The 24,690-nt window shown below is 45.2% G+C and overlaps 1 protein-coding gene across 1 annotated transcript in view; it reads right to left on the reverse strand.

The window, feature by feature from the left end:
- The window catches only part of Rock2 (Rho associated coiled-coil containing protein kinase 2), a 112,904-nt gene that overhangs the window by 2,710 nt on the left and 85,504 nt on the right, over positions 1 to 24,690 (reverse strand). The window contains exons 8-33 of the mRNA XM_063254297.1: positions 24,078 to 24,169; positions 23,219 to 23,378; positions 22,562 to 22,622; positions 21,308 to 21,319; positions 19,907 to 19,986; positions 19,707 to 19,755; positions 18,958 to 19,093; positions 18,778 to 18,869; positions 18,323 to 18,569; positions 17,843 to 17,949; positions 16,486 to 16,645; positions 15,014 to 15,174; positions 14,536 to 14,720; positions 13,602 to 13,671; positions 12,698 to 12,801; positions 12,341 to 12,527; positions 9,581 to 9,674; positions 9,394 to 9,488; positions 8,553 to 8,738; positions 8,194 to 8,362; positions 5,495 to 5,565; positions 4,786 to 4,874; positions 4,203 to 4,281; positions 2,665 to 2,926; positions 2,374 to 2,587; positions 1,339 to 1,439 (exon numbers count right to left, since the gene is read on the reverse strand). Of these exons, the coding sequence (XP_063110367.1) occupies positions 1,352 to 1,439; positions 2,374 to 2,587; positions 2,665 to 2,926; positions 4,203 to 4,281; positions 4,786 to 4,874; positions 5,495 to 5,565; positions 8,194 to 8,362; positions 8,553 to 8,738; positions 9,394 to 9,488; positions 9,581 to 9,674; positions 12,341 to 12,527; positions 12,698 to 12,801; positions 13,602 to 13,671; positions 14,536 to 14,720; positions 15,014 to 15,174; positions 16,486 to 16,645; positions 17,843 to 17,949; positions 18,323 to 18,569; positions 18,778 to 18,869; positions 18,958 to 19,093; positions 19,707 to 19,755; positions 19,907 to 19,986; positions 21,308 to 21,319; positions 22,562 to 22,622; positions 23,219 to 23,378; positions 24,078 to 24,169 (3,250 nt within the window). The 3' untranslated portion in view covers positions 1,339 to 1,351. The remainder of the gene's footprint in view (positions 1 to 1,338; positions 1,440 to 2,373; positions 2,588 to 2,664; positions 2,927 to 4,202; positions 4,282 to 4,785; positions 4,875 to 5,494; positions 5,566 to 8,193; positions 8,363 to 8,552; positions 8,739 to 9,393; positions 9,489 to 9,580; positions 9,675 to 12,340; positions 12,528 to 12,697; positions 12,802 to 13,601; positions 13,672 to 14,535; positions 14,721 to 15,013; positions 15,175 to 16,485; positions 16,646 to 17,842; positions 17,950 to 18,322; positions 18,570 to 18,777; positions 18,870 to 18,957; positions 19,094 to 19,706; positions 19,756 to 19,906; positions 19,987 to 21,307; positions 21,320 to 22,561; positions 22,623 to 23,218; positions 23,379 to 24,077; positions 24,170 to 24,690) is intronic.

Below are 24,690 nucleotides of genomic sequence, written 5' to 3' on the forward strand. Positions count from 1 at the left end.
GTAATCACGCTATTTTTCTCATTGTTAGCTACATGCAATTAACTATGTTCTTTCTTAGTACAATAGTGGATTTTCTTTTTTTCTTCTGCGACAAGGTTTCTCTACACAAGCCTTGATTCTCCTGCCTCAGCCTCCCAAGTGCTGGGATGACAGGTGTGAGCCACCATGTCCAGTGACAGTGAACTCCAGAAGCTCCACCTTGGCTGACATTAAGTACAAATCTCAGTGCAGGTGTGATGGCCTAAAGTTGGATTGATTTTTTTTTTCCCAATCTTTTTGAGACAGGGTCTCTCTGTGCAGTTCAGGCTGGCCTTGAGCTCACTTTGTAGCCCAGGCTGGTCTCAAACTGGTGATGATTCTCCTGCCTCAGCCTCTCAAGAGCCAGAATTGCAAGTGTGCCCAGCTAAGACTCTCTAAGGTTAAAAGCACACCACAGCAACACATCTGGACAGAAAGCTTGACTTTGAGGGGCAGCTGCCAGTTGAGATTTTTTTCTTAAATTCAGCAAAGGGTCAAAACTTTAAAAACACAATTTAAAAATTAAATGAAGGCATTCAAAGGGGGAAAAGTTGCCTGTCATGAAGCAAAATGGGAAATACACCTGGACAGTAAATATAAAGACACTCCATGAAAACCGGCTGGAAACAGATCCCACAATTTTACGGTGTTAAGTGTGTGTACAACACACTCAATTCCACAGGCACCACGGTGACGTCTAGGTGAGAGGGTGAGGCCGGGCTCAAGCTCAGCCTCCTTAATCACACAAGCCCCACCACTCTGCCCACCCATAGCGCAGGGCCGCCCACAGCACAGCACACGCATTCTCCACAGGCTCACGCTGACCCTGCGCGCTGCACTGCACCGGGAAAGCGGAGCGGAAAAGCACTCTCCCGCGGCGCTCAGCAGCCACTCGGCTTCCCGGGTTTGCACCTGCGCAAGTATGAGCAGCGGGCAGGAGCCATGCTATGTTCACAAACTTGAGTGCACACAGGAGCGCCAAGGTTTTCCTTTGCAGAATACCGTGTTTTTGGAATGAACAGACAGTACCAAAATTATGAGCTCCTTTTGCTGCTTCTACATTTATCATTGCTGAGATAAAAATTTTACTTCCAACTGTATTGCAAGTTTAGAGCCAATAAAGAATCTGAACATAGCATTTCACTTTGACATCTGATGTGGAAATTTCAGTTAGAATCCTTTGTGGAATCTACATTTTAAATGTATGCTATTAAACACAACTTATAAAAATTTTAAAACTGGTAAAAACTAATGAAACTCAATGGCAAACACATGCGCTACAAGAGAGTACCAAAACTCATTCTGCACATTTTGATTTACCCCATTTCTTTCTTCAGAAATCAAAAACATCGTCATCATCATCACCACCATCACCATCGTCAAAGGACCAATCCCAGTCCTTGAACGCCAAGTCAAGCAATCTGCAACAGGGGGGGCGTGAATTCACACTCCACACCTCTGGAGAGTGCAGCAGCTGTCCACTCCACTGGGGGTGCTCCCAGCCTCCTCTTTCTTGGACAGCGCTGCTACTGTGGTGCACAGCGGGAAGTCACCCTCTCCCATGTGACCCACAGTGTGTGACATCAGCCGGGTGCGGAGGAGAGCAGACCTGTGAGCCTGGGTGTACATACACATGCATGCTCCAGGAACCCAGTAGGGAGACAGTGAACAGGAGTGGGGCCCTGAGTGGCCTTGTGTTGCCCTGGAAAAGCCAGGTGTGGGAAGCCATGGTGGAGGCAGTGCTGTACCTCACCCGGCTCCGACATGGGGTGAGACTCAGTCAAGTCCTTTGGGAGGGCACAGGCACCTTTGCCTGTTCAGACACAGGGGAAGCGTGGGCTTTTTGACATCCATCTGGTCCTCAGGCTGTGACCCGTGTCATAGGGCCCTGCACTAGTGTGTCCCCGGGCTTGTCCCCAGTGCCTGAACAAGGAAAGACGGGCTGTAGGCACCAGTCTGGCTTCGAGAGCAGGACCGAGTGGTGGGCAGCTGACTGACTGCCTAAGACAGAGACTACCCAGCCTCTGTGCTGAGACAGGACACTTAGGACAATCTCTACAAACACACCACCCTGTGGCAACAGTTCCTCTGCGCCATGTCATGTTGCCTGTGACAACAGCTCCTCTGTGCTGGTGTGCATTGTGGCCCTGGCTATAAGGCAACCACTCGGGCGCTCACTTCTGTCTGTGGCACTGAGCCAGAAGCGGGTGCCAGCTGCAGCCACTGTCAACCCCCAGCTGCTGTGCACACTGAGACAGCTTCAAGTACTCAGTGTGTGCCGTGGATCATGAAGGCACCTGGGAAGACTGTGGTAGGAGTGGCATGGCTCCGGGCCACCTGGGCTTCCGGCCTCACCTGGGCTTGTTGGGTGCCAGCTGCCGGCTGGGCCGCCGGATGGACTGGTTCTGTGGGATCTTCATGGAGGTGCGGGGCGAGGAGCGCGCGAAGGGGTCGGGGGCGGGCGGCTTCTTGGGGATCTTCTTCACCAGGCGGCTCACCCACTTCTGCTGCTCCTCCGTGGAGTTTGCTAGCAGCAGCAGGTTCTTGGCGGTGGATATGTCGTAGTATACTGGGAAGGACATGTGGGCTGGTCAGTGCTGGCAGGCTCTCTCTGGCAGGCCCACTGCGGAGCAGGAGGCCACTCACCTTTGCATGGTGCGACAATCTCCTCCTTTCTGTCTAAGTGGTCCTTGTGACACTTGATGTGGCAGCGGCGGCACTCTAGGGCAGGGGGGGGCTTGAACATGTGCCACAGCGGCTTCATGCAGGCCTCGCAGTTGGTCGGGAAGTGGTACAGGGTGGGGATGAACTCGTGCCCTTTGTAGCAGATGTAATTCGATTTCTCGCCCACTGGCTCCACCGGAAACTCCTGTTCCTTCTTGCTTTCTCCTTCATTGGCATACAGGATCTACAAACCCAAGAAGAGCAAGTGACATCAGGCCAAGGTCCTAAGTGCTGTGCTCTCACTTCCGACAGTGAAGGTGCAGAGAAAACGAGCCTCAGCCACCGGGGGATGCAAAGGTCAACCCACATGCCCGGCAGCCAAAGGAGGCCTCTGCAGCAGCTACTGTGCGCAGCCCAGGTTCAGTCTGCAGCACCTCTCCCTAAACAGCAGCAAAACCAGTCACTTGCTCTGGGTCCCCCCACCGCGGGGCAGGAAGGTGCTACTGACGCATGCTCCCTAAAAACAGAAAACTGCGCCCTGGCAAAGCTGGCACTCTGGGAGATGGAAGCTGCAGCATCCTGCACTGGAGCCCCGGTGGGGCGACTCAGTGAGGCCATCTCAACAAGAAGGGCCAGACCGGGAGTCTTAGGGCATGGCCTGATGCGAAGGCCTAACCCAGAGGACTGGGTCAGAGCTACATGCAGCCTTCTTTCAAGAGATGTGTTTTCAGAGAATGAGGGAGAGAGGAGAAGGACAGGACAGGCAGCCTGTCCTGAATAAACAGCGGGAGCACTAGGCTAGCCAGGCTCCGTGGCTTTCACACAGAAATAGCTCCATGACTAACATTGGTGTGAATAATCTTAAAGTTTACTTTTGCTTTCATTTTTTGGGGACTAAATAGAGGGACTTTAGACTGGGCTACCTCCCAGCCCTTTTTAAATTTTGTGTTTTTTTAAATGGATTTTTTGTTTTTCAGGTTCGGTGCTGAGGACTGAACCCAGGGCTTCCAGCTTGCTAGGCAAGCGTTCTACCACTGAGCCAAATCCCCAGCCCCGCCCTTTTAAAATTTTGGGATAGGGTCTTGCTATATTGCTCGGATTGGGCTTGGATTTGAGTCTGTGATCCTCCTGCCTCAGCCTCCCGGAGTGCTGGGATTCTAGGTATACATATACACTTGGTTGGCTTCATGTTTAAACAGGAAATAGGCTACTAGGTATAAAACTTAACTTTGTGAGTGACATTTTCAACTTTTAGAGAGCCAAAACCTAAAACTCAAAACCCAAAACAGGAGGAAGTTCAAGTGTAAACAAATGAACAAATCACAAACAACATTGCAAAAAAAAAAAAAAAAAAAAAAAAAAAAACAAAGACCAGAAACGTGACAGAAACAGATTGGGAATTCCACAGCAGCAGTAGGGCACCCTGAGGGACAGGCCTGCTCTCGGTGGCTGGGAGGGAAAGCTGGGCCGACGGTCACTGGGGAAGGGGCGTGCTGAGCCAGACCAGGAGGGCTGCTCACCTGGAATATCCTCGGAATCTCTTTAGCATCTGCTCTGTATACATCCGTCTGTGTCACCGGTCGGACGTGAAATAACTTGCTGTAAAGAATTCATAAAGGTGAGTAGGATCCCCGGTAACCCCTCCCCGCAAAAAAAGAATTCATAAAGGAACAGAATATTACAAAGTATCAAATTCCCCCAGTTAACCTATATTTGTGTGCAACTTAAACCTGAGTGCTCTGACCCATGCTGGAAGCTCAGAATATCTTCTATTCATTCAATCTTTAATAAGAGTTTTCAGACATTTTTGCTAAGTCGAATTTTCCAATTAGCGTCACAAAATATCACGAAGACCCATGAAATAATGACATAATTTTATATCCAACTGTCATCTGCCTAAAGGAAACTATAAACATGTAAGAAAATGTAACACTACTATAGTAAGAGCTATGTTATGAGCTCTTCTATGATGACTAATAAACTGCAGGAGCTTGGCAGGAAAGGTCGCCTTACTCTTATATTGCACATATAACGAAGATGATAAAAGTGGTAAAGACAAGCTTAGATGATGAAGTCTCTGAACATTCTCGTAAAAACACTTACTCTATATCTAAAACCATGTACGGGTTAGACTGCTCTTTATCTTGTTCGCTGTCATAGAAAAGAATCTTCTTGCTGCTCACGATTACATACTGTTGAAAAAGAGGGAAGGAGGCATCAATGAGTGAACTACACACCACACTTGCAGCTGGCTTCGAAAATAAGTTGTATATTAGCCATACAAGGTGTTTCCTGAAACACCTAGTAACTACAATGCACTGAGCCATCTTTAGGAAACTGACAAAGCTGTCTGTAGATATTTTCTTTATTCATTTTTGACTTATAGATATTTTAAATAAGCAAATGGGAGGGAGTGAGGTCAAATATTTTCGGACTGATTTTGGCATCCAATAGTATTAGGAAACTTACCAAAAATGAATGCAGAAACATCAATAATCATAGTAACAGAAGAACAAAACATAAATAAGTCACTCTTCTATCCAGAGCTGTTTTCCCACTGACACAGCAAAACCACCAAAGTCAACTGGCTGCTCTTCTCCTAACCTCAAAACTCAGTCTGCTACTAACAACACACGGAGGATCTTTTTTTAAATAGAAATCAAATCACATCATTCCAAATCAGAAAGTATAAACAAGTTGGGTGCGTCTGAAAAGTCTGGGTCATGTACTTTCTACAGCTACAAAAGTGAAGCAGCCAGAGCTGAACCAGAGGCATACACAAAAAGCAGCACACTCAAAATGTATCAGTTACCTTCTTCACCCATCCAAATTTCTTAGTGTTATTTCGTACAGGTAATGAAAGCCATCCTTCTAATCTTGACTCTGTAAATAAGCACAAGATATGAAGGTAAATCTAATGATTTTCTTTAGACAGGAGGAATTCAATTTTAACACGGACATCATGAAGTCTGTTCAATGTGCCCTTCAGAGTATTTCACTGTACTTTTGCATACGGCACCAAGGTAGGGTCAGCAGAAGCGAGTTAGGCACCCAAACCAATCCAGGTCACGTCCCACTAGGAAAACGCTGCGCAGCTGTACAAAGTCAAACACACTATGAATTTCATGCACTGGAGTAATTCAGGAAAACTTGCACACCACCACAAAGTCCAGCGACCCTATTCTCCCTGGTGTATCAGCGTTGTAATTTCTTTCTTTCTTTTTTTTTTTTTGTCTTTTTTGTTTTTATAGGTACCAGGGATCGAACTCAGGACCGCACACTTGCAAGGAAGGCGCTTATGCCACTGAGCTAAATCCCCAGCCCCCTGCGTTGTAATTTCTTACTTTCCCTTTGGAAGAAGCCTAACTTCGAGGAGAAAACATTTCAGTGTTCAAGAGACATCTCTGCAAATCCCTGGTTCAGAGACTTTCGGAATGGCTGTAGCAGGATGAAGTGAGGCTTCGACTCACAGATCAAACCTGGCCATGAGACCTCAAGCAGCAGCAGACACCAAAGCCGTCCAAACCCTGCACTAGCAGAACCAGTACAGTTCCAGTCCACCAGATCAGCGACTTTCCAGAAGCGAAGTACATGGAAGTAGAGTCTGGGGAGGTCATTTGGCTTAGATGCTTCACCTAAGATCTCTGTAACCCTCACCACAGCACCTTGGAATCCCTCACTGACACAGGACACTCGGCTCGCCTGAGTCTAATCGAAGACATCCTGGGCTCTTTTGCAGGAATGAAGGCACTTTTGGAGGACTGGACCAAACGGCCACATCCCTTTTTAAGGGCAAGGCCAATGTTGACCATGTCAAGTCCTTGATGAAAACCTAAACCTACTCTCTTAAACAGTCATGAATTTTTCTGTACTATCATTCTTGACAGGTAATGTGACAAAATATACTGCTCCATGTCTATGAGCTGGCAAAGTAAGTGAACTGTGACAATGCAGCATCACATCAAAGTAGAACCACATTGTTCATGCAGCAGCTGACTCTGCACGGAGTCCACGGCAACGCATCGAGTTAGTACAGATGAGCTGGGGTTATGGAGGAGTAAGGGCGGCGGGCAAGGCCACACTGAGAAGGTTCTCACGCTGTCACCTGCACCACTGGGCTCCGGTGGAGCAGGCCAGTAAGGCAAAGGCTCTCCCGAGTCAGAGTCCGAGTCTGAGTCTGAGTCTGCGTCCAGGAGCACACAGGGCCCAGAAGGCCCAGCGGCCAGGCTGAGCGAAGCAGAGGAGTGCCGGTAGGAGAAGGACACGGACTCCATGGTGCGGGACTGAGTGATGCGAACTGAATGCCCACCACGACCATGCAAGGAAGCAGGTGGGGAGGAGAGGAAAGAAAGGGGAAGCTTCAGAAGGGCGTGCCTAGAGAACAGAGGGCCACAAGTCTGCATGGGGTGGCTTCTTTCATAGCCGTTTTCATGAATGGTAGTGACAAAAATCAACCAATGAGTCCAAAATGAAAATGATAAACATTTTCCTCACAGTGATACATGTTCACCCATGTTTATAGCAGCACAGTTTATAACAGCTACATCTTGGAAACAATCTAATGTCCATCTACTGAGGAATGGATAAAAAAGATGTGATATTTCTCTATAATGGAATACTATTCAGCACAAAGAATGACAAACTGGACATTTTAAAGGCAAATGGATGCACCTTACAAACATATTAGTGAAATTAATATGTCACGCATCCATAATCATCGTTTCATTAGTATGATAATGAAAAGACATGTACTTTGTCCCAGAGAGAATGACTTCAGCCAAGCAATGACTCAGGCCACACCTGCCTTCACTTTAACTAACCCACTATGAGCCATTTTGAGTTGACTTTTGAATGTCTTAAGAAATTTCTGATGAGCTATGACGTTTGGGTTTTTTGCATGTCAATATCCAATTGTTCCAGTATATTTACTGAGGATACAGCTCTTTCTCTACTTAATTGCTTTTGTATCTTGGCCAGAAATCTATTGTCTGCTATGTGGGCATCTATTTTGGGATTTCATATTGGTACTTTGGTGGTTTATCGTTCTTGTTTCAATGCCATTCTGTTATGATTGGTGTAGCTTTGTGATAAGTCATGGGATTGGCGGGGTGGGGGGGGTTGGAACTCTAATTTTGTTCCTTTATCGAAACTATTTATTGACTATTGAGTCTTTTTTACAGACATGTAAGAATTAAAATGTTAATCTATATGAAAAATGATGTTGATAGTTTGATAAGGAATTGTGTTTTCTAGTCTTTATTTTCTATTTGTTTTTGGTTTGATTCTTTTCTTTTTTCTTTTTTTTTTTTTTTTTGGTGGTAGCAGGGAATGAACTTACGACCTCAGGCTTGCCAGGCAGGTGCTTGTGCCACTGAGCTAAATTCCCAGCCCCCTGTCTTTTAATCTTAATTTCTACAAAAAAACAAAACTTCCTGCAAAGCAGTCAGGTGTGGAGCTCAGCCCCATCCCCTGGCCCACGGGGAGGATGCCGTGGCGCAGGCAAAGCCGCACCTGGAAATCCGTCCTCGGCTTCGGCGTCCCCCAGCCCGCTGCCGATACTGGAACTGTCCAGGCCAATGTGCAGGGCTTGCAGCTGCGACCGCAGCTGCTCAATGTCGCTGTCCTTGCTGTCCAGTGTCATCTGCAGCTCAATTCGAATCTGGCTCTCCTCAGCTATTTGCTACAAAAAAAAATCAAATGAAGTCAGTTAACTGGACGCAAGAGACCTCGTGATTCTGCGTCCTAGCTCAGTTAACAGTCATCCATAGAAGAGCTCCACAGCCAGCCGGACACACATGGACACAGACAGGGACACAGACACAGTTCTACCGCTTAGAGGAAGCCCAGTGGGAGTCCCATGGGCAGCTTACAGCCTGCATCTCATTCAGTTCCTTCTGGTACTTGATCATCTGCTGGGTGAGTTTTTCCCGCTCTGACTTCAGCTCCATGTGCAGCTTTCTGTTCTCCTTCTCTTTTCTTCGGACTCTTTCTTCTGTGTCACTGCCACGCTTGACAGGTTCTTTTCGATTCATGATCTCAGCCAACTTATTCACAGCCTTAAAAATGTAGGAACAGTAAAATACACATTGATGTTTTCTCAGTTAACACACCAATCCCAAATTACACAACCACTAATAATCCCCTTCGCTAGGTGGGAACAGGAGAGACACTTTCCAGGTAATTAATTCATCTTTTTTATTCTATGCCACACTAGTTTCTGCTCTTGTGGCTTCCGAGAGCTGCAATTTATACACTGCCCAGTAGAGGTACAGTCCAGGGGGTTGGGCTGTGCTGGACATGTGCAGCCCGGGGTTCAGTCCCCAGCACAGTCGCACTGTTCCAACCACTTCAACTGCTGGCCCCTCCTGAGCACCCCCATAGGTTGTGCTGCCCGCAGCACCGGGGTGGTGGGTGCTGGTGTCACTAACCACAGGGGCCTCTGCATGCCCCAGTGTGGACTGTGAGCAAATGGTTGGGGGAAACGGACTGAATTCCTATAAGCTACCAAACATGCGTTCACATGGAAAACTGAGAAACATGGTCACAGACATTGAAGCAGATAGTGCTAGTCCAATCTAGCTTTTCCCAGCCTGGCCAAAGTGGGCTCAGAAATACTGATACAACAATGGCTACAGCGTCCCATCTGTAACGCTAGCAGCAGAGTGGGAAAGAGACAGACAGAACACAGGAGCAGAGTGTGTGATGACATACTTGAGTCTTGAGGGTCCTCTCTGTCAGCAGCTGCTTTTCAAACTGTGCTTTAATAGCCACGGCACTTATCTCCTCCTCTTTTAACCTTGACAGCTCTGAAACATGGAAACACGGACGTTAGACGGACAGCGTTGGCGCTCGCCGGACAGCAGTTGTGTGTGTTAACAATGGCTCTCTCAATACGTACGTTCCTGAGCATCTTTCAGCTTGTTATTTAATTCTTCTTTCTCATTGGCGAGATTGGCAACATCACTGGTCAGTGTCCTGTTCGTTTCTTCAAGCTAATGAAAGACAGGAGAAATGCCATCCCAATCAACTATGTGCAAATCCCGACACGTGGCCGACCCTCTCCCTGAGGAAAGCCTTGCGTGCAGCCCGGGGAGGCCAAGCTTGCCCTTCTTCCCCAAACCCCTGGCAGCTCTCAGAAATCAGAAAGGCACTTCACAAACCAAGAAAGGGGAACACTGAGGTCTGAATGCCCATGGCACAGAACACATGAATCTAAGTCAGGGGTTTCCCGCAGAGAGGTGCCTGGCCATGAGGACAGAGACCCTGAAGTGCTGCTTCTCCTGCAAGCCTCCTGAAGAGCCCGCCCCGCTCCCTTCCGGAAGGCACTCTGCACGCATGCACCCCTTGCCCTCCGGAACCTGCACCACATGTGCAGAAATCATGTGTGGCTAGCGGGACCTCTTCGGATCTGTTTTCACTCATCACACTGAAGAAGGAAACTGCCCACACAGATTGTATTTGTTTAATGGACACAGAGCCACATCGCCGAGAACAGGACGTATCCATTCATCTATTCATCTATTAACGTGACATCTGAGCTTTGGCTGCTCACAAACCTTTATGCTGGAAGCACTAGGCCTAAGCTTCCCTGTTATCTTTGCTTTAATATGGCCTTCTGTGGGACTAAACATACATTTAATGTTTACAGGAAGCTTCCACATAAGTACTAGACTACACCAGGCCATATCTGCCACTTTTTTTGTGTGTGTGTATATGTTTTGGAGACAGGCTCTCGCTGTGTAGTTCAGGCTGGCCTTGGACTCACTTTGTAGCCCAGGCTGCTTTTGAATTTGCCTTAGCCTCCCGAGTGCTGGGAATACAGGAGTCTACCACCATGCCCAGCTATGCCAGACAGTTTTCAAACACCTGAAATGGTTCAATACCGAGTTTGCCATGCAGTGGGCATGAAATAATATTTTAAAGCTCTTTTATCCAGCCTTTTCCTGAAGTGCAGGAAAGCAAGATACTTGCTTATGTATTTCGCTTTCCTCTGTTGGACAATTTCTCTTCTTATAGACAGTATAGATACTAACCCTTGTTTAATGAATATAGTACAAAAATTTTCTTTCTGCCTGTCCTTTACATTGCCCTCTGTGCCATCTAAGTTTTGGGTTGTGTTCCAATAGCTTAAACTTTCAATTTCCACTTGAGGTCATTAAGACAGCTAGGACTTCCCTGATGTGTGGTGCGGTGGTACAGAGCTCACTCTGCTCCTTGCTACATGGGAACAGAGGGGTCGTGAACCTGTTGTACTCTAAGAAAATAGCTTCGTTATATGTGTATTATAGCAAACCTGCAAATGTGGCTTACTAAATGTTTTTTTTATCCTTTTTCCCTAACTGATATGTTAAGTGACCTAATTGATATGTTGAGCAACACTCTCCTCTGTAAAGAATTGCAAGAATCTCACCTAATTGATATGTTAACCATTGTTGCCCTCTACGAACTACAGAAGTTGTGCTAAACCAAGCTAACAAGGGTTGTTAATCACTGTTAGGCGCCTCTATTCTCTGCTAAAGAGCTAAAGAAAATTAGAATGGCCCATTTATTTACACTTGTTTAAAGTAACCTGCTTGTGTGCTGAAAGATTTGCGTATGAGTTTAACCCTTTATCTGACCTTGACACATAACCGCCGTTCTCTGTTCTGTATGGCGCCTTATTGCCTCCCTCTCCCCTCACCTATCTATCTAGGCCATAAAGAATTTGGGTTTCTGGTGACCTCTTCCCGACCCGGTGATGATCTGTCATAAAATGAGCCTGCCCCAATTTTAAGAACTGTTTAGCTTCAAAGAAATTACCGGGAAATACTATGGCCCAAACCCCAATTGGTGCTTTCCTTTTGTTCTGTATGCATCAAATGAGTTAGGTATCAGATCTTTGTAAAACTTAAGTTTCAGCTTCTTGTAACTCTTGACCCCTTCGCACCCACTAGCGAAAACGAGCTGTCCTGGGATAATTAACTTCTCCACTTTCTTCTCCAAATATTGCTGCAGATGTGCCACTCCGAGATAATGTCAGTCTGTAGGATGGGAGTAATTTGAGAAACACCAGGAACTCCCGAGATTGTCAGAGCTAAGTGGACAGCAATACAGTTTCCAGACTTGGGTCAACAAGTTTGATGGCTCTGCAGGTTTCTTTGTTTCTCCCCCAACTTTTCCTCCAGCCTCTTTTTAAAGTCCTTCCTTCAGTCTCTGGGACACAGTCTCCAAATTGGCTCCCGGAGACTGGTCGCCAGGCCTGGAAATAAAGCCTTTGCCACCTAAATTTTTGGTCTCTTGCCTCCTTGGATTTTATATCGGGGCCCAAGTTATAACAAACCCCGTATCATATCAGCACTCTCCCTTCCACTGCCCTGTGCACTGCACCCCCATCTGCTGCCTCTGGCTGCCCGGCTCCACTCCGGCCCTCAGCCCTCATGCAGTGGGCCGCACAGCCCTGCTCCAACATGTACCCCTGGGGTCCCTGGAGCATCCCCGTGGGTTTGAGTAACTGGCAGGACAATGCCTGACCCTGTGCTGCCTGTGAATTCCCTTTGGCTGGGCTGGCATTGTGCCCACATGTGCGGGTTCTCTTCAGAGTGGAGATGAGCCCAAGGCCTCTGCAGAAGCCTGGGGAAGCCCTTTTACCATGAGCCAGGGAGCAGCACCCCTCACTCACTGATGCGATGGTGGCATCCTTCTCGGCGAGCTCCTGTTTGTGTCTGGCCATCATCTCCTTGATCTCCAGTTCTTTCATGATTTTCTCCTTTTCCAGATCAGAGTACTGCTCTTCAGCAATGGAGCGAGCCAGCTGCTCGGAGTCCGCTTTGGTCAGGGTGATCTCCAGCTGGGCAGCCAAGGAGTCCCTGCACCACAGAGGAACTTTGTCATGGGTGCCACCACAGGGGGATGCCCGTTCAGCTCCCGCTTCACATGGCTGAGGATACAGAGCCCAGGACATGGGGCTCCCGCTGACCAGTGTCCTCCCCAAGACAGCAGCAGTAGACACCCGACCAGAAATGGCCCCTGAGCTCACCGTTCATCCTGGAACTCCTGCTTCTTCTGCTGCAGTTCTTTACAAAGTTTAGTCTTTTCTTCACATTCTTCTTTAAGCTCCCTGACTTGGGTTTTGTAGAGAGTCTGAGCAGCAAAAAATACAAAAGAAATACCTACGCTGCTATCGAGAATATGATTTGCAAATTTGCAGTCTATCTGGAGAGAAGCTGCACATGTAAGAACTTGTCCCCACATGAAGATAACGAGCCCCACCATGCATATGTTCAGCCAGTCACTGCAAGGCCTCAGGGCACATGGGCAGGAAACAAACATGCCCACTTCACAATGAGAAATTCTGTTCACTTAAATCAATAGAACAGGGGCAGCAGCCCTGCCTGAAAATTTAAAACTGACCCCAAAAAGTACAGATGTGAAAATTTTTCATTATGAAAATATATTCTTCCTCAAAAAAGCAACTCTTAGTAACACAGGTATGATATAGTGTGTGCTTAGAACGGTTTTTTTGTTTGTTTGCAGTACTAGGGATCAAACTCATGACCTCATGCTTGCCAGGCAGGCACTTATGCCACTGAGCTAAATCCCCAGCCCTAGAACATTGTTTTTTGAGACAGGTGCTTACTACATAGCCCAAGCTGGCCTTGAACTTACGGCGACACTCCAGCCTTAGCCTCCCAAGTGCGGGGCCAACAGCTCTGCACCACAGTGTACACAGAAGGAATTGTTTTTCTAACAATTTCTGTTACACTATCTAAATTTTTTTTTGCCCACTTCTCTTATGTAAGCTGTGTGATAGGAAACACTCCATGCTAAACACTGCCTGGTGTGTACGAATCTATCTTAAGCACATTTTCCTGGTTCTGCAGCCAGAGTTGTAAGAAGGCTACCAAGACAGCAATGATTGCACGGATGTAGAGAGGACTCACGGAGAAATACTGCTCGGCCTCGAGCTGGTCCTGCAGCTCCTTCATCTGTCCATCGGCGTCCTGCCGCTCTCTGTGGAGACAGTGGAGCACAGGCCCAGTGAGTTCTGCACCCACAACACCAGGCTGTGAGGCAGGGATTGGGGAACCCCCAAGCCGGCTCACACTCTGCTGTAGGAGAGGAATCAGTTCATATTGTGTTCACTCCCCACCAGTATGCGTGGCTTTTCCTGAGGCCACATACAGATAATCACAAGACAAGCTCAGGAGGGCACCATTGGTCACTCTCTGCAGACGAACCCACAGGGGAACAGCCATGCATGCCACACGTCTGCCTAGCTCCAAAGCTTCATCCTGCCCTCTATCACACCACCTCCAGCGGACAGCTGAGTGTTACAGGACCCTCGGTCTGGGACTATTTATGATAGAAAGGATGAGACAAACTTCCAGAGTGTATTTATATTTTGAAAGGTTTTTTTTTTTTGAGTCAGGACCTCACAATGTTCAGGCAGGTCTAAAACTAGGTAGCCCAGATTGACCTTGAACTTGTGGCAATCCTTCTGCCTCAGCCTTTAGAGTGCTATGGTTACAGGTATGCATCGCCACCACACCCAGGATTATTTTGAAAATACTTTAACAATGTTTTCCATGTTTGAAGTAAATTAGGTAGAGTATAAAGTGATTAACCACCAGTATGGTGTTCTCTTAACAGTCACACACTAGCAAGTCCTAGGAACTGAAGCACACTCCAATGGGCAGAGCGCTCCAGGCTGTTGGGAGCAAGACACCTGGAGGGCCGTGGGCCTTACAGACCCTGTGCCCACACACATCTTCCCTGCCACAATGCAGGTCCACAGCAGTGGGAAAAGCAATGGAGGAAAACTAGTGTCCTGGCCTCAAGAGAGAACCTGGCCCCGGGAGCCCCGCAGTGACGCACTTGCGCAGCTCAGCATTCTGCTTCTCCAGGCTCAGCTTCATCTCCACCAGGTGGTTGTTCTCCTGCTTCAGCTGCTTCTCTGACATCCTCAGTGTGTTCACCTGCTGCGCCTGCAGCTTCAGGTCATTCTGTGTGAGGCAGCGCTTCTGAGTCTCCTGCTCTATCTTTAGTGTCAAGTTTCTAACCTACAAAAATAAATCACAGGGTCCATAGTAAGTTGCCTCCATTTTTCGCATCAGTGAAACTGGCAACTGTTGTGACAAATTTTTGTCCTTAGGTAACTGATTCATTTCAGAGCAAAAAATGCATTTCTAAGAATGTTTTAAATATATTTTAACATAAAATATTCTCAAAATAGCTTTGGAATGATTAAGCTTATGATTCATGTTGTACGCCATCAAAGTCCAGCAGGAGAACGGGAGGGACACGAAAGCGAGGTGACAGGGGAGGCCCCCCCTCCACTGTAGCCGGCACTCACGTCCTCGCTGAGCACCTCCTTCTGCGTGCGCAGCTCGCCCAGCTTCTGCTGCGACTGCTTCAGGTCGCAGTCCAGCAGGGAGCACTTCTTCTCCGACTCCAGCAGCAGGTTCTCCACCTTCTGCTTCAGAGCTCTTTCCTCCAGCAGCTTCTTTTCCATCTCTGTCCCAGGTACATGGACATAACCACTTTATATGTGAAAGCACCTTATCAAAGCCAGCATAGGGCCCAAGAAATGACAGTGAAGATACTGCTTCACTACTTTGTTCATTTCCAATGCACTATTTTTGTTACTCCCCTCACTGTATTTGAAATACCAAGAAATTTACACTTGATGCAAGTGTGGCAGTACACACCTGTCATCCCTGCACTCTAGGAGGCTGAGGCAGGAGGATCACAAGTCTGAGCCCATCTTTGTCAGTTTAGGGAATTTGAGACAGTGGTCTCAAAATTTTAAAAATAAAGACTGGGGATGTAGCTTAGTGTGAAGGCCCTGGGTTCAATCCCCAGTACTGGAAAGAAATTAAGAGTGTTGCCGTTTCCAGGGCGTAGAATGGAAGTCACTGTACTATTATACCTATTCTACTGTAGTGAAGGCAAGGTAACATGCCTTTTTATGGTTCTGTAAAATGCTTCCATCTTTGAAGACTGATTTTCAAAGCTCTTAAAAACTACCTATTGGGCTTGTATCCAAATGTCCCCCAAAAGCCTCATGCCATCATGTGGCTCTTTCAGAGGTGGTTAATCTAGGGTGTGTGACACCGGGAGCTGCCCGCGCTGCGTAGCCTAAGACAGAAGGGACAGAAAAAGCTGGGGTTGCTGAGACACATTCTGCCTGCCATGAACTGTTTCTCCTCTGCTATGCCATCCTGCCTTAGAGGCAGCCAATTATGGGCTGAAACTTCTACAAACTGTGAACCAAATAAACTTTTCCTCCTCTGACTTTGGGTGTCGGGTATTTTGTCTCAGCAAAGTAGAAAAGAAACTCAGACACTATACTACCCAGGAGAACATGCCCCCCAGTCTGAGAGATCTAGACCTCTGCATTCTCATGTACTTTTTTTTTTTTTTTTTTTTGAGACAGGATCTTGCTATGTGGCTCAGGCTAGGCTTAAATGATGTTAGTATGTAGTCCAGGCTTGCCTCAAACTTATGGTGATTCTCCTGCCTCAGCCTCCCAAGTGCTAGAATTACAGGCATGCATCACACCTGGCCATCATCATTCTTGATACCACTGAAATATTAATTTCCCTGACTCAAAAATATAGTTGAATAATTTTGTTTGGGCCTTAATATCTTAGAAACAGTTCTCTTGATGCAAAGAAAAAAAAATATGTATATTACCCTAGTAATTTCCCCTCAAGTTCCCAATATTTGACAATAAAGCATAAGCTTAAGAAAAAGACCAAAGAACCGAACACAGAGTTAGTTCTTGGGCAAAAGCTGATGGAAGCCCTCTCTGCAAATGCGTACCTTTCATAGCTTCTGATTTAGCTTCCTCAATGGATTCATAGATCTTATTTTCATCTGCAAGCCGTGCTTTGGTGGCCTTGTGCTCAGCTTCCTCCTGCTCGAAGCTCTGCTGGATGACTTTGAGCCGGTACGTCATGTCTATTTCCAGGTTGCTCTTTTCCTGTTAAGATCCAAACATTGGCTTTCAACGAAAAAGCCCAGTGTGCTATTTCAAAAGCTCTCAGGATTGCTTTCAACAGGTTCGGCTGGGAAGCTCAGCAGCCCCTCCCCCACCCACACTCCTGGCAGCAGCACCTGTGCCCTTGGTAGCTGTACCCCATCACATGTGCAGGCCCTTGTTCACAGACCTGTGCTGAGGTTGCTACACCTCAGAAAGTGACATGCGGCGCCTACCGTCACATCCTCGGCTCACCCCAGCTCTGCCCCGCTCAAGTCACTGCAACCTCAACACTGGCCCCCACCCTGCTTCCCATCCTTTATGCCACTCCTGGCTTCCCGGTGGCCTCAGGAGCTGGCATCTTCTGGCCGCAGCACTTCTCCTCCTGTGGTCATTTTTCACATCTACTGTTTCCCTTCACTATATTAAAACAAAACAAAAACCTCTCAACATCTCTTTATTTGGCTCCCACACTTTTTCTACATATACCACCAGGATTTCTTTTTCTTTTCCTGGAGACAGGATCTTGTTATATATTCCAGGTTGGCCCTGAACTTGTGACAATTCTCCTGCTTCTGCTTACTGACAGCTGGCATTAGAGGCACATATCATCACTCCTGCCTATCAGGATTTTCTTATTTTTTTATTCCTACAGTTCATATCACAAATACCATACAGATATTTTTCTTTTTTCAAATAAAATCTTTAATCCTGAAAATGACTTTTCAACTCCACAGTCCACTACCAGAAGCACCCATCTTGCTGTGTGACACCTGCTACTCTATGCAGTCTCTTCCCAGCAGGCCTCCCACACCTGTGCTTCCGCTCACCTCCCAGCGGAATCACCCGCTGCTACCAGCACGCCTGCCCACGCCTGCCTGTCTCATGCACGTTCTAACGTGGCCATCCCAGAGGCACCTCAAGGTTGAGAGGGTAAGATGGATCTCCTGCTGCCACTTGTGAAGGAGCTGCTCTTCCTTCAGGGGTTCCACGAGAAGTCTTGCCGTGGCCTACAGCCTGAGCCCTTACCCTGGCTGTTGCTCTCCCTCCATGTCTAATCCACAGCCTGGGCCAAAGAGTAACCACTGAGGATACTGTGAGGATACTGCAGTTGGCCATTTCTTTTATTTTGGAGTAACTTTTCTCATCTGAAACTCTGTGATTTTCTTAAATAAAAATGTAAAGTGTAACACGTTTTACCTTTTCCAGATCAGTTAGCTTCTCCTGAAGTTGTCTCTTCTCCAGCTCTACTTTTGCCAGTAAGACTTTGCCATTCTTTAAATCTTCTTCTAGGCCAGATATCCTACCTAAAAATTGCAGCACTTTTTACAACAATCTATTCACAAAATTATACACATTCAATCAAGAATAAACAGCCTGGACAAGCCCTCTTCTATCCTGAAGGTCTCATCTGTCAGCAGGCACCTCCTACTTGTTGGTATCATGCTTCCTGGTTAATTTAGCCAGAAGCCAACCTACCACCTGGGGGCCTGATATTTAAAAATCATATTATTTTAAAGTGTGCTTTTCATAAAACTTTTTACCAATGTGCTTCTAATATTCTAACTTTACATGGTGCTGTGTTCAGAAATACGTAACTGCAGCACAGAATCCATCATCTAAAATTATTACCAAAACACACATCAGTGAGACGGTCTCCACGTAACGTATGCACCATACCCTGTAAGTCATTAATGATCTCTGATCCGTGGGTGCGGTCCCTCCTTTCTGACTCTAGAGCAGATTGAAGGTTGATAAACTCCTTTTCCAGTTTTAACCTGGCTGTCTCTAAGAGGCAGTTTTTATCTTGCAGGTCTCTGTTGTTGGATTCCAGCTGCTGAATCTGTTTGGAACTTTCTGCCTGAGTCTTCCTCAGCCGGGCTGCAGTATCAGATTCTGTTCGCAGCAAAGCATTTGTTTCATCCAGCTATTATACAAACAAAAGCAAACAAACCCGTATACAATGGAAACACATCGGTTCATCATCGCATCCAAACTATTTAAAATAAACAACCACCTAAAAAGGACTTCCTTCTAGAAGTAGAGCAAAGGCCTTTGAGCACCACCAGTGAAGCTTTGGTTAAAGCATACATGAATCGAAAGCCACACGCTGTGTCCAAATGAGAGAAACCTACCTGTCTCTGCAGTTGGTTCACTTTCTCAGTAGATACCTGAGAGTTCTGATTTCTTTTTTTCAAATCTTCAAGTTGATCTTTTAAGCTGTTAACTATAGCAAAAAGCATTTCAGTGTAAGCTCTAACACATCACACCAGCATGTTTTCCTCAATACGTGTGTCACAGTCCACCCCACACACCATCATTCTCCAGGTTCCGTTTCTTGTCTGCCTCGTGGTCGGCTCTCCTCTGATGCTCTGCGTTCTTATGCTGTAACAGCGCCTTCTCTCTCTCCAGCTGCCTTAACGTTGACTCCACAGTTTTCCTCAAGGTAATCTGAAATAAGGCTTAGGTTATTACCTGAGGAATGCACACAAGTCAAATCAAAACAAAATTCTTCAGTTATTTCACACAGATAAGAGATCTAAAAAACAACCCCTACATTGGCTTTGTTAAAAATGTTTATAAAATAGCACACTACACTACTCTTAATCAAAACTCTATGTGTCTCGTTTAGTACTGAAGTCAAACTTTCTTATCACTATTAAACCATCAATATCTAAACCTATGAGTCTAATTATGAATAGCAATTAAAGAAAGTCACTTTGTGCATATAAGTGTGCTACTAATCACAATACAAATGAACTTTTCTTTTTTTTTGCTTGAAATATCTACACGTAGTAAATTAACTGAAGTTTGCAAAAAACACAACAGAATGAAGCCTAGGTAACAGTTACTTGTACTTTCAGTCTCGCTCACCGAGATATGTACTACCACAGCAGGAGGAGACCGCTATTAAGTCAAACATCAAAGACTTTGCTAACAACAATACTAATGTGGGAAAGGAAATGGCGTGGTGACAGGATGCCTGCCTAGCACACATGAAGCCCTGGATTCCATACCCAGCACCAGAGGAAAGTAAGTTAAGGAAACAGCTGAATAGCTCTACCTCTTCTTCCAGTTCCTTCGCTGTTTTCTCCAGGCGAGTATTGATAGATCTAAAGAATTAGAGGGGTAAGTAGAGTAATTATCCTAATTTACGATAAAACCTGAGTATAAATTTTAAAAACTTATGAATTACTTTGTACCTTTTTTAGCAAAATGTTTAAATGTATAAATTTGAAAACAGTAACTGTCTACAAAACATACTTGCACTTTTGCTCCAGCTCTTCTCTGGCTTGTAACTCATTGCTAAGGTGTTCTTCTAAGGTAAACAGCCTTTTTTGAATCTGTCAAAGAAAAAAACAGAAGCAGCAGCTATCAGTTCTGGTCCTATTTAAAGATGAGACAATTAAAGAAAATACTGCTAAGCTTCCATTCCTCCACGTCACGTGGTCCCCTCCATGCTGGGCAGTGTGCGCACCTGCTCAGTGCGGCTTCCGCAGACGGAGGAGTCTCCCCTCCTGTTCCCCCAGCTGTGGCCAGACACAAACCTGTCTGACAAAGTTGCACAAGTGGAGCTGAGAAGCTCCCACCTGGGCAATTCTTGTACAACACAAAGTTTCACACTCTGTTATAAATAAAGAGACCTTTTCTACTGCTTTTCTATAGACTGTGTTTAAACATTTCACTAGTACTGATGCTCACGAGATAAAAGGTTTACAGCTGAAGGAAATATTCAGAATATCCAACAGAATGTGCTAAAAACATATTATTGTTATGAAAGATGAGAATACAAACTCTTCCTTTGTCCTGGCATATACATTACTGAGTACAGCATTCAGAAAAGTTTAACGACTTTGGCTTTGGTTGTTTTGAGACAAGTCTCACTATGCAGTTCAGGCTGGACCTGAAATCACTATGGAGCATAGGTTGGCCTCTAATTCATGGTGATCTTCCTGCCTCGGCCTCTTAAGTGCTAGTATTACAGGTGTGTGCCACCATGGCTTGCCAATGACTCTTTAATAAATAATAGCCAATTAAGTACAGGTCCTGTCCTCTGTATTTTTCCCAGCTATGCTAGTTTAACCAAACACAAACTATGTTGTTTCCTCTTCAAAGGATTTAACTTTTTTGGTCCCTGTGGGTGCTGCTGGTACAGTACGGGGCCCTGTACAAGTGCTTTCTCATTAACCCTAACAAAAGCTCTAAGAAGACAGTAAAAAGGAAGTGAAATTCAAACAAGGTAAATACCAGGCCAGGACAGGATAAGTAATGCAGTGCCCAAATCAACACAGGTCTTTCGACCTCATGTCCGTGTCCTACTCTTCCTAGTAATTATGCTTTCTGTAGTTTCTTAAATATTCCCCATCTTTTAGGAAAATTCTCCTACTGCCTAACATGCTGAGAGCACCCAGGCTAATGAATTGGCCGCCTGAGTTCCTCCAGGCAAAGCGAGGTTCTCCCCAACTGCAAACGAGTCACAGGGCGCCCGGCGATAGGACGGGTGTGCGCATGGGAGCAGCGGTAGAGGGATGCCTGGCAGGAAAAGGCTGCAGCTCCTGTCTCCGGCAGAGGTGGCACTCCAGGCAGGAAGTGAGCTGTGACCACACTAAAACATGGCCACAGGGACGGCTGTTTCTTGGTTTTTCAACACATTTGATAACATACCTCTTGACTTTCCTATTGAAAAAAAGGGGAAACATTGAAATGTTTGTTAGGCATTTTAAATTTTTTTATTTGAATGTAGTTATCATTTATTTGAATGCAGATATCAATAAAATATAAAAACACCATTCTTACTTATAAGAAAAAAACCAAAATCTCATAACAAACTAACTGGAGAGTGACAATAGTTAATACACTTTTGTCTCCTGATACTTTTTTTTAAACGTAGGAGAATTTGCTGGGAAACAGGAACAGCTCCTGAGAGACAAGAGAGATTGCAAATGGGTTGCCCTATCATGACCTGAAAAAGAACTGCCAATACATTACTCAGAGTACAGGCCAAAGGAAAAACAAATGACCAAACTTGCTTTCAGTGAACAAAAGAAACTAGCTATACATATAAAGAGAAAACAAAAGACAGATAAATAGGAAGTACGGAGAAGTTCCAATAAATCCCCAAATTATCTATTTCAAAAATATTTTAAGATAAATGCTAATTTGTTACACAGGAACAGTCCTAAAACATAAGCCATATCAAAATTATCCAACATACTTCTTTTTCTTTTCAAAGAAAGAAAGAGTGTGTGTGTGTGATTTAGTTTTGTATGTGGTTACAAACTGTAGTGGTCCCAAATACTTGACAATGTGAAAAAATGATCCTTTATGTGAATCTATTCTAAAAAGGAACACGGAATTTTAATCTCACCCTTACTTTTGTACCTTAGCTTGATATCTGCATTTTTTTCTTAAATAGTGCCAAAGTTTCACTTTAACTAAAGGTAGGAAAAAGCAAAGAGACAGTGGAAAAATGGGTTCTGCAGAATAAGTTTGGGCCATTTATTTATTTTTGGGTACGGGGGATCAAACTCACAACTGTATGTGCTTGCAAAGCAGACACTTACGCTGTTAAGCTAAATTCTGGCTGGGCCACGTTTTTAAAAAAAATAATAAAAATACAGCCCCCAGTGTCGGATGGGCCACTGTGACGAGCCCCAGGCCTGCAGCAGCAGGACCCTGGCCCTGTTTTGGTGGTCCTGCAGTCCTGTGTGGACCCCTCTGCCAGCTGTACCGCCCCTCGGCAGCACGACAGTCCTCACAGACAGCAACAACCCAGAGCAAGCTGAGCCAGGCCGCGTCAGGGACACCACAACATTTCTTGGGATAAAAAGCAGTATCCAATGGCCGCTTTTAAAAACCGGGGTCACTAAGTATCTGAACACATGACTGAAATCACGCAAGGAGCAAAGGGCTGCTTACTTCGTTTTTCCTCGACTGTACGGGGTCGCTTTCTCTGCACGGTGGAGAGTTGCTCAGCAGCCTAGGAGGAAAGGAGGGGACAATGACATCCTTTGCACCTTACTGTCCTCTACTTCTCGCACTCAGCCAAGTCGTTCTCAGGATGCAACACCAACCACAAAGATTCTCTTTCCACTTCAACCTTTTAAGGTGAAGCTGTATTTTTGCCTCCAGACAGTCACACCATTTTCAGTACTTAAAAAGCTACACTTCCCTGGCCTTGCCTGGTCACATAAGCTAGTTTAACTCTGCCAGGACCGGTGTGCTCCCGCAGCCTGCACTTCCTTCTTCTTCACCTCACTCGGGCTTCTGTATTATTACATTCTTCGCTATCCCATCGGCTAGAAGCAAATGGGTCTATGGGTCCTTTTTGAAAGAGGACCCATAATCTCCAGGTCTTAAAGATAGAAATCATCGCTTTTGTTTTACTGTCAACTTCTCTCAGCTGGGTCCTTCCTCACTGCCTATAAACATCAAATAATGAAAGGAAATTAAAAGTATTTCAGGGTCCTTTATCAGCTTTTAAAGAAAACGAATAATCTTTAATTTGGTCTCAAAACAAGGCATCAGCCTATATTTAAGACTATGAGAACAAATAAAATTTAACAAACAACATACAAATTGTCTCTATAGTAGGTAAATCCTATGAAGGGCAGCTGATTTCCCACAAAAGCTTTAGGAATTGGGAAGGTTTCAACATCGCCTTTATCATCTTCGATGTCATCGAAGTTGCTGCTGTCTATGTCACTGCTGAGCTCGGGCACCACAGGAGCTGCCGCTGTCAAAAGAAGAGACATGGACTGCTTCATTCACCACTGAGACACAAGAACAAACAACCTCTAGGGGGCGACACACTACTAGTGACAATGTGATTGTATGTTATTTCAAAGAATCCAAATTTTATTTATTTACTACTATGTAAGTTTTAAATATATATTAACCAATTAAATAAGGAAAAGTATATGATATTATTCCAAGTGCTAAAAATAACATAACATATATATATTCTTTATGGTCCTCAGTTTTCTATAGTCTTTAAGAAGTATTTTTAATCCTTATAATGAATAAATATGTACTCTCATGCTCCTGCTCTCTCCAAACATACAGAGTAAAAATGAATTACTCTACTGTGTCTTACCAGAGTATATTCTCCATAAATAACTGTTGTTTCATCAACTCAAATACATTCAAATTAAAGATTCTATTTGCCCCATTTTAAAATTGAGATCCACAAAACTTTACTTGAAAAATAAATGTATTATGTTTACTGTGAAAAAATTGGGAAATATTGCTAATATATACATATCAGCTTGTTAATTATAAATATTGTTACAGGGAAAAAATTTGAAATAAAACATCTCCATTTAATAATGAGTTAGCATAAAGTATATCAAACATGCCTGTTATATCAAAAGAGGAGTCAGTTCATGATATTTGAAATGTGATGGAATGGAAGTATTTAGATTTATTGACTTACTCTCTCTTATGTTATCCCAATTCCATTGATCATTCTTAAAGAAAGGGTGCTGTTTGATTTCTTCTACCCCATTTCTCCCAAGACGTACCTCCCTAAACAATGCAGTCAGAGATTGTATTACAAAACTAATGAAAAAATATAAATATTAGCTCAACAGTTTAACTAAAAGTAAGAATCACAAACCAATTTGAGATATTAAAAGCTTCAGCTTCAATGTTTTTCCAAATTAAGCAATCCTAATTTTATAGTGTATGATCTTGGTGGACAGCTTAGAAAGACTGTGCAACAGTCAGCACTGCGGAAAGGGAGTGTGCCTCTGCCTGTCGAGTCAGGTGGAAGTGTCTGAGACTATACAGTAAGAAACTCCACTGTGCTGCAAGCTGCAGGCCCCCACAACCTCAGGATGGCCCCGAGGCGGGGCGAGTGGTAGGCACAGAACTAATGCAGGGTGACAAATACACTGCCCCCTTTTTTTGGTAGCTGGGATTGAACTCACGACTGCACACTTCCAAGGCAGGCGCTTGTGCTGCTGAGCTGAATCCCCAGCCCCACTCCCACTTTCTTAAAAATAATTCATACATTAAGTTTGGATCTATCTACATTTGCTTGGATA

The sequence above is a fragment of the Cavia porcellus genome, unplaced genomic scaffold (genome assembly GCF_034190915.1).
Source record: "Cavia porcellus strain 051 isolate PalLab524CR breed Dunkin Hartley unplaced genomic scaffold, mCavPor4.1 scaffold_8, whole genome shotgun sequence".
In the NCBI taxonomy this organism is placed as follows: domain Eukaryota; kingdom Metazoa; phylum Chordata; class Mammalia; order Rodentia; family Caviidae; genus Cavia; species Cavia porcellus.